This window comes from Ammodytes marinus, assembly GCF_949987685.1.
Source record: "Ammodytes marinus genome assembly, chromosome: 9".
NCBI classification, from domain to species: domain Eukaryota; kingdom Metazoa; phylum Chordata; class Actinopteri; order Uranoscopiformes; family Ammodytidae; genus Ammodytes; species Ammodytes marinus.
In genome coordinates, this window is record NC_137213.1 from 13,540,905 (window position 1) to 13,554,777 (window position 13,873).

General features: G+C 41.8%; 1 protein-coding gene across 3 annotated transcripts in view; it reads right to left on the minus strand.

The window, feature by feature from the left end:
• mib1 (MIB E3 ubiquitin protein ligase 1) overlaps positions 1-13,873 on the minus strand; it is a 65,971-nt gene that overhangs the window by 35,347 nt on the left and 16,751 nt on the right. For all 3 annotated transcript variants that reach the window (XM_080034727.1, XM_080034728.1, XM_080034726.1), the window contains exons 4-12: positions 12,170-12,274; positions 10,992-11,058; positions 10,280-10,484; positions 9,573-9,756; positions 8,202-8,346; positions 7,698-7,831; positions 6,690-6,797; positions 6,383-6,580; positions 6,005-6,156 (exon numbers count right to left, since the gene is read on the minus strand). In XM_080034727.1, coding sequence (XP_079890853.1) covers positions 6,005-6,156; positions 6,383-6,580; positions 6,690-6,797; positions 7,698-7,831; positions 8,202-8,346; positions 9,573-9,756; positions 10,280-10,484; positions 10,992-11,058; positions 12,170-12,274 — 1,298 coding nt within the window. The remainder of the gene's footprint in view (positions 1-6,004; positions 6,157-6,382; positions 6,581-6,689; positions 6,798-7,697; positions 7,832-8,201; positions 8,347-9,572; positions 9,757-10,279; positions 10,485-10,991; positions 11,059-12,169; positions 12,275-13,873) is intronic.

Genomic DNA, 13,873 nt, shown 5'->3' on the forward strand with positions numbered 1-13,873 from the left:
AGTGCTGCTGTAGGAGCGTGAGTGAAAGGGCTTGTGTGTGTGGTTATGCCTCTGCATTTGTCTGTTGGCCGTCTCGGTGACCGCAGCAGTAGCAGCAGTAGCAGCAGCGTGCTTGCAGCAGGGCCCATCTGTCAGAGCCTGTAATTGCTTCATGACTCCGGGACATTGACTCAAGTGCACTGCCACAGATTATTATTATCCTTTTCTCAGGGAACTATTTTTCTCACTCTCTTGGAGGGGGGGCAAGCATTAAACTTAAAAAGATAGGGGAGGACGATAAATGGGATGCCTGGGAGGCCCGCAAAGGAGAAAGTAATGTAAAGTTGATATATCTGTGTTCTTGTGGTATGAATATGTGTGAAAGTGAATGTGCAATAGAGAAAGCAGGAGAGAATGAGACAAAGAAATGTCCATTTTAACTAGTGGGTGGACATGGCTTGATGGGCCGCACCTCAGGTTTTAATATGATGTTCAAATGCAACTTGTCTTTCCTCTGCTGAGTGCCGCTCTGTTCTTTTGGGATAAAACTTTTATCGCAGAAAAGCCTTTGAGACAGTTCACTTCACAGCCGATCCCATGACCATCTCTGAAACAGTGATTCCACAATGCTTTGCTAAAGCTGGTAAAATGGAACCAAATCACCTCTTGAATGGATTTGGTCCCCTTCAACCAGCTGTAGCTATGCTTTGATGACAACAGGAGCTCCTTCAACACAGTCACTGTTATGACAGCAGGCCACTTCTTATGTCTTCCCTCTACCAACAACATCTGGAGTGTTCAGTGATTGTCATGTTCAATGCTAAAGCTGTCTCGTTTCTGACTAATAAAGAACACGATTCCCAACTTCAAAACGTTGCTATGGTCCACTACTTTCCTGATTGAGTGTTACCTCTCTGCCTCCAAAGGAATTTATATTCTGACCACACTATCAATGGCTGTTTCAAAAATAGCAGGGGGGGATGGGGGGGTGGGGGGGGGGTTAGAGGCAGCACATGCAGCATGCGCTATTTCAGAAACACAGCACTCACATATTCACATGCCTGTGTGAGAATGTGCGGCTGTCTCTGCCTAAGACACCTCCTAAACTGACTGTCACTGTGCGCTAACAGTCAATGAAACAGTGAGTGAAAGTAGGAAAATAAATAAATAAAAATTAATTACTAAAGAGGCCGCTAATGCAGCTCTGCAGGGGTGCAACTGCATTGTAAAGAAGTAATACGACAATAAGAGAGCATGTAATAAAGAAAGGGGCAAAATCAAGTTGTTAAGAGACTGTACAATACACAATAACTCTTTGGCCCGCTTCCCCTGAAGCCTCCTGCAGCGATGTTAGACATGCTGGGGTAGATGTGAGCCAGATGCTCTTGAGGACAGAAGCTCAACGCACAAATCACAGTAGCAGACTGCTCACAAACAGTTACACTCTCACCCATTCGCTCGCTGTTACTGCAGAACCGGCGGCAGGCAGATCAAAACTCCCTGCACACCGTGTCTCCTGCGCTCCCCTTTATTCTCTATTCTCTCCATTTCCCTTTGTGCTTAACACCATGTCAACCTGACCAGCTCTTAATAGAGGGGAAGATGCAACATTGACACAAAGGAATCTGTTCTCTTTCTGTTGTTGTACATTTCTTTAAAATCTAATTTGTCTAATTACTCAAACTGATTTGATGATTTTGGTATAGCCTATAGAAATTATTAGAGTATCTAATTTTTTTTATATGCAGTGTTTTTGTAATTGGAGCAATAACCATAAAATCTATTTGGGAAATGTAATGCACACTAGCTTACTCAATCACGGCCGTCTGACTTGATTAGTCTAATCTGAAACGAGCAATAGAGATGGTGAAAAACTCTTAATTCAAATGGCAGCCACGGAGAACATAAAGATAGCGGTTAACCCATTCAAAAGCAAAACATTCAACACATTTGGTAGATTTGTCTCCATGGGCCCACGACACTGTTTTTATCTATATTGTGATCCCTGTTACAATACCACCATTATTACTATATAAATGAACTTACATCACACTGGGAATACTCTACACTTTTAGAGCACAACTTGAATGATTGCAGAGCCGTTTGCTTTCTCGGGTGAGGTGATTAACATATGGTGGTTGTGCCTGTATGTTGCTATATTAAAAGAAAACTGAGCACTATACGAGAGAGGGAGGAGGGCAAATATTACAAGGAGGTGACACGTAAAAGGGTACAGACCGCCGCTGCAGGGCCTGTTTGGAGCCCGTTTATGAGTCATGGGCTATTAATCGTATTGTTTACAGTATTGTAGCAGCTACTGGCTGCGAGCGGCCTGAGGGAAAGACACAGAGACGATCCAGGCTCCCCTTGCAGGCTGGGGCTGCGGTAAACAAATTCAGGGAGAACACACAAGTTGGATGTCCGAGAAAATCCTTTCCTGAACACGTTACCGCTGGTTATAACAGCACTTTTAATTTACTAGAGATTGTAAAAACCTAACAGCTAGGTCTAATTTATGAGGAAATGCCTTTACACTCTGTAGCGGCGAGTGTGTGTGTGTTTGATTAATGAACGAGGTGTTATATATAGTATAACTTCCCGGTTTATCCTGCCCCCCTGTTGGTAGATTTTATTTGTCTCTGTATTTGGGACTTTGAGTTGAAAGATTCATCTGTCACCTGCAGTGTTCTGCCTATGCGTCTTCTTCAATCTTCTTTGCACTGCCGTGCCGGAAGAGCCATTCGCTCTCTTAAAACACCCAGGCAAATAATATACATCACACACACACACACACACACACACACACACACACACACACACACACACACACACACACACACACACACACACACACACACACACACACACACACACACACACACACACACACACACAGGACTATGACGCCTTAGTTAAAGTTACCGTACATCACTTAAAAAGAGTATACCAAAACACAAAGATGAAGCAATGTTTTTTTCGAAATGTAATTGCATAGCGATTTGATGAGCAATGATAGATTACACCTTGTAGGCCAGAACATTCTGTGCCGGGGCTCTATCTAAAACAGGAGAAGAGAGAGTGGACCTACTATCAGGAAGCAGTAACCCACATCAATAATTAACTAGAGGGGCTTCATATCATCCTTCATCCAAAAGGGCTTCCGAATCAACTTCCAGCTCTACGCGCTTCATCATGACAGTCATCAAAGCTGCCATCTAGAAATATGATTCTAGGGTAGGAATTCCTCTAAGCACTCAGTCGAAACAACTGCCTCTCCGCGAAAAACACACCAAACAAGGTACTTTCACTTCAACCAAGGGAGAGATTTTCGAGGGCTTTAGGACTCGTGGACTGTCTCCCCGATATTGCAGGAGCTCAAGTGTGAAATAAAAGTAAATGGGCAGACTGGAAGAGGCGACATATATCTTCGTTTCTCTGATGGCAAGGGGACAGCGCCTGGACCGAAGCAAGCAACACACACAGCAAAACAGGAGCCCTGATACAGAAAATACTATACACAAGCACTTTTCCCAGCTTAATCAATGAATCCTAAGGCAGACCAGCTTCCTCTTTTTTTTATTCTAATTCCTAGTTTACATATACACGTTGCACATCTATTTCTTTTTAATGTTTAGAATGCAAGCAATTTTCTGCCAATCTACAACATTTGCTGATTAAATGTAATAATATTTGTCCAAGGTTAAAACAGTGCAATAAAAGACAACTCATGAGCCATGTAATATCTTTACCCAGGACTGTTGACCGTATGGTCAATTTTGTGTTTTTATTGGACATTTGTTGGATATCATTTCAAAAATATTTACCATGTGGATTATCCCTATGAATACATTTATTTCTGTAACATTTTATTATATATTTTCATCAGGATTCATCAAACCTGGTACAACCTACCGAAAATAATTATGATAAAAAAAAAACTTTATTTACCTTTACTCTGTGGGCTTCTACGCTTTTGTTTCTGCTCAATCTATTTTGTATGTTCTATGTTTGTTTTTGAAGTCCAACATTATTTTAATAATACTACAATTATGATTTTTTTTTTGTTAAAGAAAATAAATCTTTGACCCAATCTGTATGTGATCTATTTGTCTACACAATTCAATGGAGATTACACCTTTGACAACTGATTTTAGCCTTGACAAGGAATGTTTTCCGTTTTCTATATTTATGTCTGAATCAATCAGCAGATCAATTGATCAGTGTACCACACAGGCAACAGCCACTAGCTGTAATGTATACGATCTATTCTACAGTGTAGCAAAGGTGAAGGGCTGAGTCTGGCCAGGCTAGTGGCATGTGGCAGGTGTTCCACAGCCCTCTGACCTCAATCCATTTTGTCCTCATGCCAAAGGAACCAATGCCAGTGAAGGGGGAATGACATTTAACCTGGAATAACCACGCTCATGCGCAAAACAGCGCATAGAAATGGCTCCAATCTAAAACACTGACCCTATATCGTAAAATATCTATCACCTTTTGGCCCTTGAGGATCCACCAGAGACAGATATCCTTCTCACAGAGACATTCAATATGCACATGGTTGAGAGACAAGAATAAAAAAACTGCCTAAGAGTGGAGCAGCAACCTGCTAGACCCGGAAATAGCTATGGACAAGGCACACTGCTGCTGCAGTTTCACGGGCCAGCCTGTGCTCTAAAAACCCACAGTGACGGAACAGCATACCAGTAAAAAATAACCAATGAATGAACATAAAGAACTATTGGCTACACTAAATGTCAACGCCAGACAGATGCTTTCAAGGCCTCAAAGGTAGTCTAATGTCTATTTAAGACCCTCCCATCTGTTGGTGAGGTATGATGCCTTTAGGTCTTCTTCCAACTTGAATCAATGTCAAACTCAATTGAGACTCCAAAGAAAATGTTATAGTAGATCAAAAATGTGAGGTAGTATAATTAAAATGTTATAATGCATGTTAACTACTTTTTAAGTTAAATCTGTGAAGGAAGGGGGCGCCCTTAGCTCAGTTGGTAGGGCGTCCCCCCCCCCTGGGCCAGGCCCAGCAGCAGACCCGGGTTCGATTCCCGCCCACGGTCGTCCGCTGCATGTCACTCCCCTCTCTGCCCCATTTCACCTCTGTCTCTCTGCACTATCAATAAAGCATTTGTTTGCTCATTGGTTTTGTCTGTCCTCTTCCAGCTTTCTCTGGTTGAGACGAGACGGCGAGGATCTGGTCCCCCCTCAGCATCTGAAGTCCTCATGCATCCACACTATTTTTATTTATATATGATGTTATACTGTTTGACTTTGTTCTATTGTATGCAATGTGAAGCCCACTGAGGCAAATGAAAATTTGTGATTCTGGGCTATACAAATAAAAATTATTTGATTTGATAAAAATGCCCAAAAAATATCTTAAATCTGTGAAGAAATATCAAATATCCACATAAAGTGCTCGTATAGGTGTCTGATGCCTCAAAAAGATCCTCTGCAAAATCATCTAAATTTTGTATTTAATTTGTTTTTTTTGTCAATGATTGAACCTAGCCTGTCTACTAGTTTAGTCCGTTAGGTGGTGAGCCCAAATATTTCATTCCAACAGAGGATGATTAAACAACGGATTAGAAGTAACAGATAAGTAATTCTGCTATGAACTCTGTCCTCTGTCTGCTAAGAAGCAAAAATAATTATACTGACTACTGTTTGAAGAGGTTTGATATGGCTCTTTCCTAATAATACTCATACAATACAATGTTCGAAACAACCTGCAATAAGCTCATTTTACCTTTTACTTTGTTGTTATAAATCAAGTGTGCTGTGTTTTCCTGCCTTGTTTATTACCTATGAATTGAGAGTGTGGCCAGTGGAATAAATTCTATTCAAGTTAGAGTACAGGTATTCAGCATGTGTGCATCTGATTTAGGCTACACTGAAAGCACTAAGCACACATTCATTGATATCTCAAAATGAATAGAGATTCTGTTTCTACAGATTCCACTGTAACATGCCATGTGTGAGAGCTAGAGGGAGCAGGACAGCTTCATACCTGGGGTTTCCTCGCAGGGCCGCGTGATGCAGAGCATTGAATCCGTTATTGTTGGTGATGGTGACATCAGCGCCGGCCTCCAGCAGAACTGACAGCATGTCATCTCTCTTCTTGCTTATGGCATCGTGCAAGGGTGTGTCCCCTTCTGAATCCTTCAAGGGAAACCATGTGTTACTTACCATCATACGAATCTAGGATTCAACCCTTGCTTTAATTGACCCCTCTACTACTCTATTACCACAAACATAGCTCCAGCCATGTAGGGTACACCAATCAGTGATCTGTATATACTTGTTTTTTTGTACTAACTTTGTGAAATATTATAAGCTATGACGAAGAGTATTTCTAAATAGGTAAATAAGTCTAAGGGATAGATACCTGAAGGCTGGGGTGGCAGCCAAAGTCCAGCAGGGTTTTGACCACCTGCAGGTGACCCTTGTTGACAGCTATGTGTAATGGAGTCTGCCTTCGCTTGTTCCTGGCGTTCAAGTCAGCGCCGCCCCTCTGTAGCACCTCAATAACAGAGCCCTCGTCACCAAAGGATGCGTGGTGCACTGCCCGGTCTCCATCTTTGTCCTGAGCACAGTGACACACCCACATAATGACTCAGTCTTATGTCTGTGAAAGGATTTCAACACGTTATAGCTAAGCTTATGGCTGAGAGGATTTATTTAATGACACAAACCTCAGCTTCCAGGTCCACGTTGTGCTTAAGCAGCAGCTTTAGGACATCCACGTGACCGTTCTGACTGGCTGCCTGCATAGCAGTGTGTCCAGCACACTGCCCGTTCACCTGTGAACACGAAAGACTCAAAATGAGAATATGGGTTGCGTGTCAAAGTCACGTTTAATGGGCATCTACTGAATTAGTTGTTAGACTGAGAGGCTAAGAGATTGGTGAGGGTGTGTTTAAGCGCGCGCGCGCGTGTGTGTGTGTGTGAGACTGTGTGCATGAAGGGCTGGATGTGCATGTTTCATCACCAACTGCAGCACTGCAAAAACTCAGAGCATAAATATTAATGTGGACCCCTTTGGGAGTCTCGAGACGTCTCTTGTCCTGGCAGGCGGATCACTTGGCCAAGCTCAGTGTGCTCAGCTTTAAGCAAATAATTCCACTGAAAGGCAGTAGGGCATCTGGCCAGCCTTCACCTCTCTCTCTCTCTCTCTTTCTCTCTCTCTCTCTCTCTCTCTCTCTCTCCCTCTCTCTCTCTCTCTCTCTGAGTGAAGACAGTATTGCAGACTTCATGTACATAGTTCTCATAACCTTTACATGCCAATGGCTTCTGTCCTGTGGCAAACGGGTGTGTTCCCTGGCCTGTAGCCCTGGCAGAACTAAAGTCTTCAACCATGAGGGGTTTGGAGATCTCAGTTGGATTCTAAGAGTGAATGGGGGTATGTGCTGTTGTGCACACCAATGCTCCTCTGTGTCTCCACTGGGCCCAGCTTTAATGCTTTTTAGATTGAGAAAGGTGCAGGAGTGGGAGGATCACTGAGCCATTTCAGAGGAGACTCTCACCTCTTCAATATACTGAGAGCAGCGCAGAGCACAGCCGGGGGGATTCCAGCAGCACCAATTATCAATGGACCCAGTTATTTTCTATGTATACTGAAGCATAATTACTTGGTGTTCATCAAAAACACACCTAGAAAATCCAGCAGCTGCTAATAGCAAAATGCTACGCTGAGTACTTACGTCCACATCGGGTCTCTTAAGGATGTCCTCCACCTTGGCCAGGTCTCCATTGGCGGCAGCCTTGACCAGCTCCTCATTAATGTCTCCAGATTCTTGGGTCTCAAATAGTTTCTTCAGCAACTGAGACAGACGCTCTGGACAAGTGAAGAGTGAAATCATTGGTTAAGAGATTTAAGGGATCCCACGCATTATTAAAAAACACACTTCCCAGAAATTGTAGATAAGCAAACTGCTAACTGTTGGTTTTCTAAACGTACTCACTCCTTCAGAAAAACTACCAACTAGCTGCATCCCAATGTATTTCACATGATACTAGTGAAGTCCAAACCACCACAAACGATTTGAAACAATGGTGCTTCAATGAAGTACAAAATTGCCTAACTTTTCCATGAATTTTATGACTGTGGAAACCCTGAGATGTGCATACAGAGAACAGGGAGCAGTGAGGGACAATAGAGCTAAGATGACACTCTCTTGATATCAGTAGCGCTTGTTCGTACATACCTCCAGAGGCGTTGGTGACAGCAGAGCCGGACGGGGCAATCTTGGTGACGGCAGCGGGATTGTACGTCCAAGAGGTTCCACAAACCTCCACCTTCAGGTCACTGTCGGAGTAAATCTGCTGCACACGGCCCACCTTGCCCAGGGTCTGTTGACAAATGTTGCGACAAACTCATTAGTATATGGATGGTTGTTGTCTTTGGGCTTTGTTCTGTGTAATAGAGCCTGTAAGTGGCACGGGAAGGATGGAGAGACTGTTCTGAAGAGCAAAAAAAAATTATAAAAAAAGAATAATAAATTGGAGACTATACTGGCTCAGAATAGCAATTGTCCATTACTGAGGCGAAACAAAGCGTGTTGTAAAAAATAAAAACCGACAGAAAAAATATACTAAATATTACAGATTAAATCTGCGTTCTCATTATTCAGAGGACATTAACTTGCATGAGAAAGGAGATAAATATAAAAGAAAGAGACCCTTCTGCTGGCTAGGCTATTCTTCATCTATACAGGCAATACAGAGAGAGAAGAGAGCAGCAAAATGCTTTCCAATTTTAAATCATATCATCTCGGTCCCCGCTATATGAGAAAGAGGCACTTTGATTCTGTGGAGCCGGGTCCGGTGGCTGTCCTAAAGGATGCCATCAATAACAGGGACTGCTGCAGTAGAAGCAGCAGCGGGCGGCAAACAGCCGTGGTTAGTGATCAAAGCTACAGCCCATCTCGGGGTTTTAAGGCTCATTAGCTGCTGAGGGGGGGCATATTGGAGTAGACTGGTGTTACATAACCCAAGGCATGCAGGGCAGCAATGAATAAACTTCATGATAAAGGAAGAATAAGCAAAAAAAAAAAAAAAGCCATAGACTCATTTGAGGGGTGGAGTCGTGTCTATGCAGGTTATCAATTCTTTAAATGTAATTCTATTTAATTTGTTTAAAGAAAATGACGGACTGGCACAGCCAAGTGTGAGGGGGAACAGCAGAACATCACACCTTTAAGATGAAATGAGCCCAATAAAAAAATTGTGCCTGTGATGAAGTCCAAGTAAAAATGTGCTTTTAAAAATCCCAAAAAAATATCTCCTGTGTCAATATCTACAGTACTTTTTCTAAGGTTTTTCAGGTACCAAACATAACACAGTTTTTTCTAGTCAGGTTTAAATACACAATCCACTGAAGTACTGATGTGTAGTCTAGATTTCAAGATGTGTTGGCACTCTTTTTACAGTCCAGTGGATATTTTACTATAAAAGGTGAATTAAATGCATATCCATTGATATTAAAAGATCCTTTGACTGTTTTTTTTAAAAATCAATAATGAGCCATCTCTGGCCGTTAAGAGGATGATTAAATATGAGAGCATTTTTCTTCTTACAGGCAGCATGGCCTCAGCCCACTCTCCGTGGCCTCTTTGCAGCAGCTTGATGCGGTCGATGTCGTAGCATATCTGGACCAGGTCTCCCACTAGGAACTGGGAGGTGCCTCCCTCTGCCCCGGCTGCTGCTTCACCACTGCGCACTACGTTGGCCTTTGTCAGCACTGCTGGGTTGAATGTCCATCTGAGGAAAGAGAAAAAGAAATTCACTCAAAAAAATATCCATGCACGATAACGGACAAATCATAGCTTCTGAGCATTAACTGGGAATGCAGAATTTGTTTTTGTAAATTAATTATACAAAAACTAAGTTACTGTATTAAAATATACAATAATTGTGAAAAAAATTTAAAAAAATTGTTTGAAAAGAATGCATATGATTGATGTCAAGGCAAAGTGGGGGGATAAAAAAAAATATTTATAGAAGCAGACTGGATATTAGCATTGAAGGTTCGATATGTTGACACTTACAGGAGATCATTTAAAAAAGATCATATACAGTATGTTACGACAAATGGACCATTCATTTGTAGAGTCTTTTCTCTCAAGTGTTACAAGCCATCATTTCATCTTATAATGAAGATGCACTGATAAGAGTTTGGTGTTTTTTTTTGACTGAGCTGAGGCCAAAAGGGGATACATAAAATTCAATTCATGCGGTTCTCATTGACCCAAATTAATCTTAACCAGGCCATCTAGGGACTCACCTGTTCCCGCTGGGGTACTGAACCACAATATCGTGATCCTCATCGATGCCGCATACTGTGCCGGTGGTGGTGAGCGTCTCAAACATGCCGTCAGTCCACCCACCGTGGCCGTGCTGGAGGGATTGCACAATCTCTAGATCCAAGTCGATGTTGACCAGGTCTCCAATCTGGAGACCGCCGGGATTTCTGTTGCCATTCTGCTCACCTGGGAGATAAAAGGTAAAGAGAGATCCGTTACATTATGAAAAGAGAATTAAACATGGAATTTAGATGTTTGAATTATATGTTTATTTTTTTCAAATCTGCAAATTACTTTTAGCAGAAATAAAGACATGTATAGGGGTATCAAATCTTGTAAATCAGTTTTTTTTTATGAAACGAAAAGAAAAATATGACTACAAAACTATACACATAGCATTACTATTTAGATAAATTAATGATTCTTTAAAAACCTAACGTGGGACTCCGGCTGCATTGTTGAATGCAGCGAAACAAATCATTCCTGGAAGTCTTGAAATAGTGTAACTGCATGACCTGTCTCTACCTGGTTTTGTCTGCTATAGGCGACTATGTGGTGCTGCCATCTAGTGGCCAAACAGATCTAACTACAAGCAAAAACTCCCCTAATGCCCTTGAATTCACTGCACCACAACTATAGGTGAGAAGAATTGGTGCAATAATGACGGCGGACACAGATCACTGGCTTACTTACCTAAAACGGGACAGTGGTCTCTGTAAAAAGAGCCTCCTTTGGCATCCTGGACGCATTTCAGATCCGACTGAGACAAAGAAAAAAAAAGAGGGAAGGGGTTCAGTTAATTACCCAGGGTTATTTCATTAGTGGATGGATCATGAATAATGAAACAAGAGAATGTACACTACACACATCGAGCTGTAGTGTCAGTGTAGTGTCCTAACATACCGATAGTATTGGTGCCCTAAGGGGTAAGGAAGGACAATTACACACCACATTGCTACGGAGAGAAAGGCGTCATATAATTTGTGATGACTCAGATGCGCAGCCACTGTGGCAGAGTTAGAGGGCAGAGATGATGGTGTGGCAGAGCAAACATTCCTCAGAACTGATGGAACGCTTAATTACTGGGTACAACAAGTTCCAACGGATAAAAAACTCAAGTCTATACTTCTGTATCCAGCCAGAAGGAAATTTTTTTTTTATCCCTGTGCACAAAGCAGACAATACAAAACAGCAAAAAGGTGTTGGCTCTACATGCTGCATTTGAAACACATGCCAATCTGCAGCCCTGTACTCTTATTTGCAGGATTTTATTACTATCTTAATAAGAAACAATGCCAAAATAAATATGTCAAGATGGGGGGTCTAAATCCATGAATGACTCAATCCAGAGGCAGATGCCATCCACCTTCCTATTAGCCTATTATAATAACAAAAGGGTAATAAATCTGTTATGAAACCCACAAACCTGATTGGTCTCTTTCATAAAAAAGGAAAGGGCAGTCTCCACCAATGAGGGAGATGCTTTTGATTTGAGACGCGTGTGCCGCTGCGCCTGGAACAACCGCGAGAGAATGCCCCCCCTGCTCTAAAGTTGACCTCCATGTTCACTCTCTTCCCCCTAAAAAAAGCAGCAAGAAACAGCTTGCCTTTATCATGCAGATACCGTCCCCTTTCCAGCTGCCTGCACAATGGCTGCCTTACTCATGCTGGCTGTGTGGCTCTCACAAAGGCCTGGCAGCAAAAGAAAGAGCCTCGGGCCTGTGGTCAAACACAATAGCCACCTGACAGCTGATCTTTTGTTTGTGCGCGCACGAGTGTGTGTGTGTGTGTGTGTGTGTGTGTGTGCAAGTGTATGTAAGCGAGTGTGTGTGAGTGACTGAGCATGAGGGTCAGCCTGGAAGTTTGCTCACCATTCCCTCAAAGCCAACTCTGTACAGGTTCTTGGCCCCATTGTCCCACAGTACGTAGGCAGCGCTGTGCGGGCTGGCTGCACTCCAGTCCTGGATCTCAGTCACCTGTGGAGGAAGTGGAGAGAGATGAGATGACAAAGACAGAAAGGGCCGCAATGCAGATTCCTTTGAGGAATTTAGGAAGAGAGGAAAACTATTTTTAAGATTATGACTGGCTGTGTATGAATATAAAGGTTTGGGCATTGTGTGTGTGAAAGTATAATGTTTATTTCAAAAAGCAAGTGTTTTTTTAGTTTAAAAACCTCACAGTGCAGCAAATATGATGCATTATTGATCAGAGTTAAGGTTGAACTGCGGAACAACAAGCCTGGAGCCAAGTAAGCATACAGGGTGTCTAGCTAAAAGCCAAGGTCGTGTCTGCTAAAACAATAACCTGAACTTGGAATCCTCTAACTGAAGGGTCCAAAATCTTCTAGACAAATACAGGAAACCAATTTAGCAGTGTTAGGCATATCATTTTAGTTCAAAGAAAAACAAGACACAGGACAAAGGCAATTCAGCTAAACCACAGACAGAGCCCATGGGAAACATTGCCTATTAGAACAAGGAACTTGTGACACAAGTTTCTCTTATAAAATTGGTTCTACAAGACTCTTCTTCCCTATGAAAGTTAAAATACGAGCAATACAGTAGTTATTCTGCTATTCATATTACATACACCATTCACCATGTATTTTTTGCCATCAATAAGCATTGTGCCATGTACCACCATCTGTCATTCCATGTTTTATTATCACAACAAAATGCAGCACAAAATGATCTGTAATGCAATTGACCATCTTCCTACAAAAGACACAAAAAACAAAACCTCAATAAAATAAAATGAACGTACACGATTACTATTGCAATGAATTGTGAAGGACACTTGGTAAGCCAAAGAAATAATTATGTGTTAGAGGCTTAACAATATGCAATGAGCCATGAATGGGGGATTGCAAAATCAATTCAAATTTGGAAGATAAGGTTTTGGATTAGACACAAGACAATTCTCTCCCCATCACAAGCAATGCACCACTTTCACTACATCGACAAGGTGTCATAAGCAGAGCTGCATTGGACTAAATGAATTATTTCATTAAAAGCTGTGCCTTAAGTAAATACAGGAATCAAATTGTTAAATTATTTTCAGGCCCCTTACAGAGGTAATTGATTAATGGGCCTAAGGAGGTAATATTCATGCTAAACTAATGGAATATCTCAGCTGCAGGACATGCGATAGCAGTTTTCTGGAGAGCATATTGCTTACAGCATCATAAAACAGTAATGAGATATGCCATTAAATAACACAGCAAAATGAAGTCTTAAATTGTCTGGAGGGACTCTTAAATTGAATACTCTAGTGTCTGGACTGGAGTCAAAATACAAGCACTTTGCAGCATATTTATAGCATAAATCTAAATAGACTGTGCTAAACAAATGCAACCCCATCACACATTGTATTACTTTCTAATGATGTATTTAAGCCTGGAAGAACCTGCAGTAAGGAAGTCTGTTTATAGCCTCAGCAAAAAATGTATATGGAATCAGCAGATGGAAACCGAGGAATAAAGGTTTTTAAATTACACATTCAAAGATTTCCCAGACTTAATTTTTTTGTGCTCATTTATGGAAACATTTAAACTCCAACATGAGTTCATAAAGGAA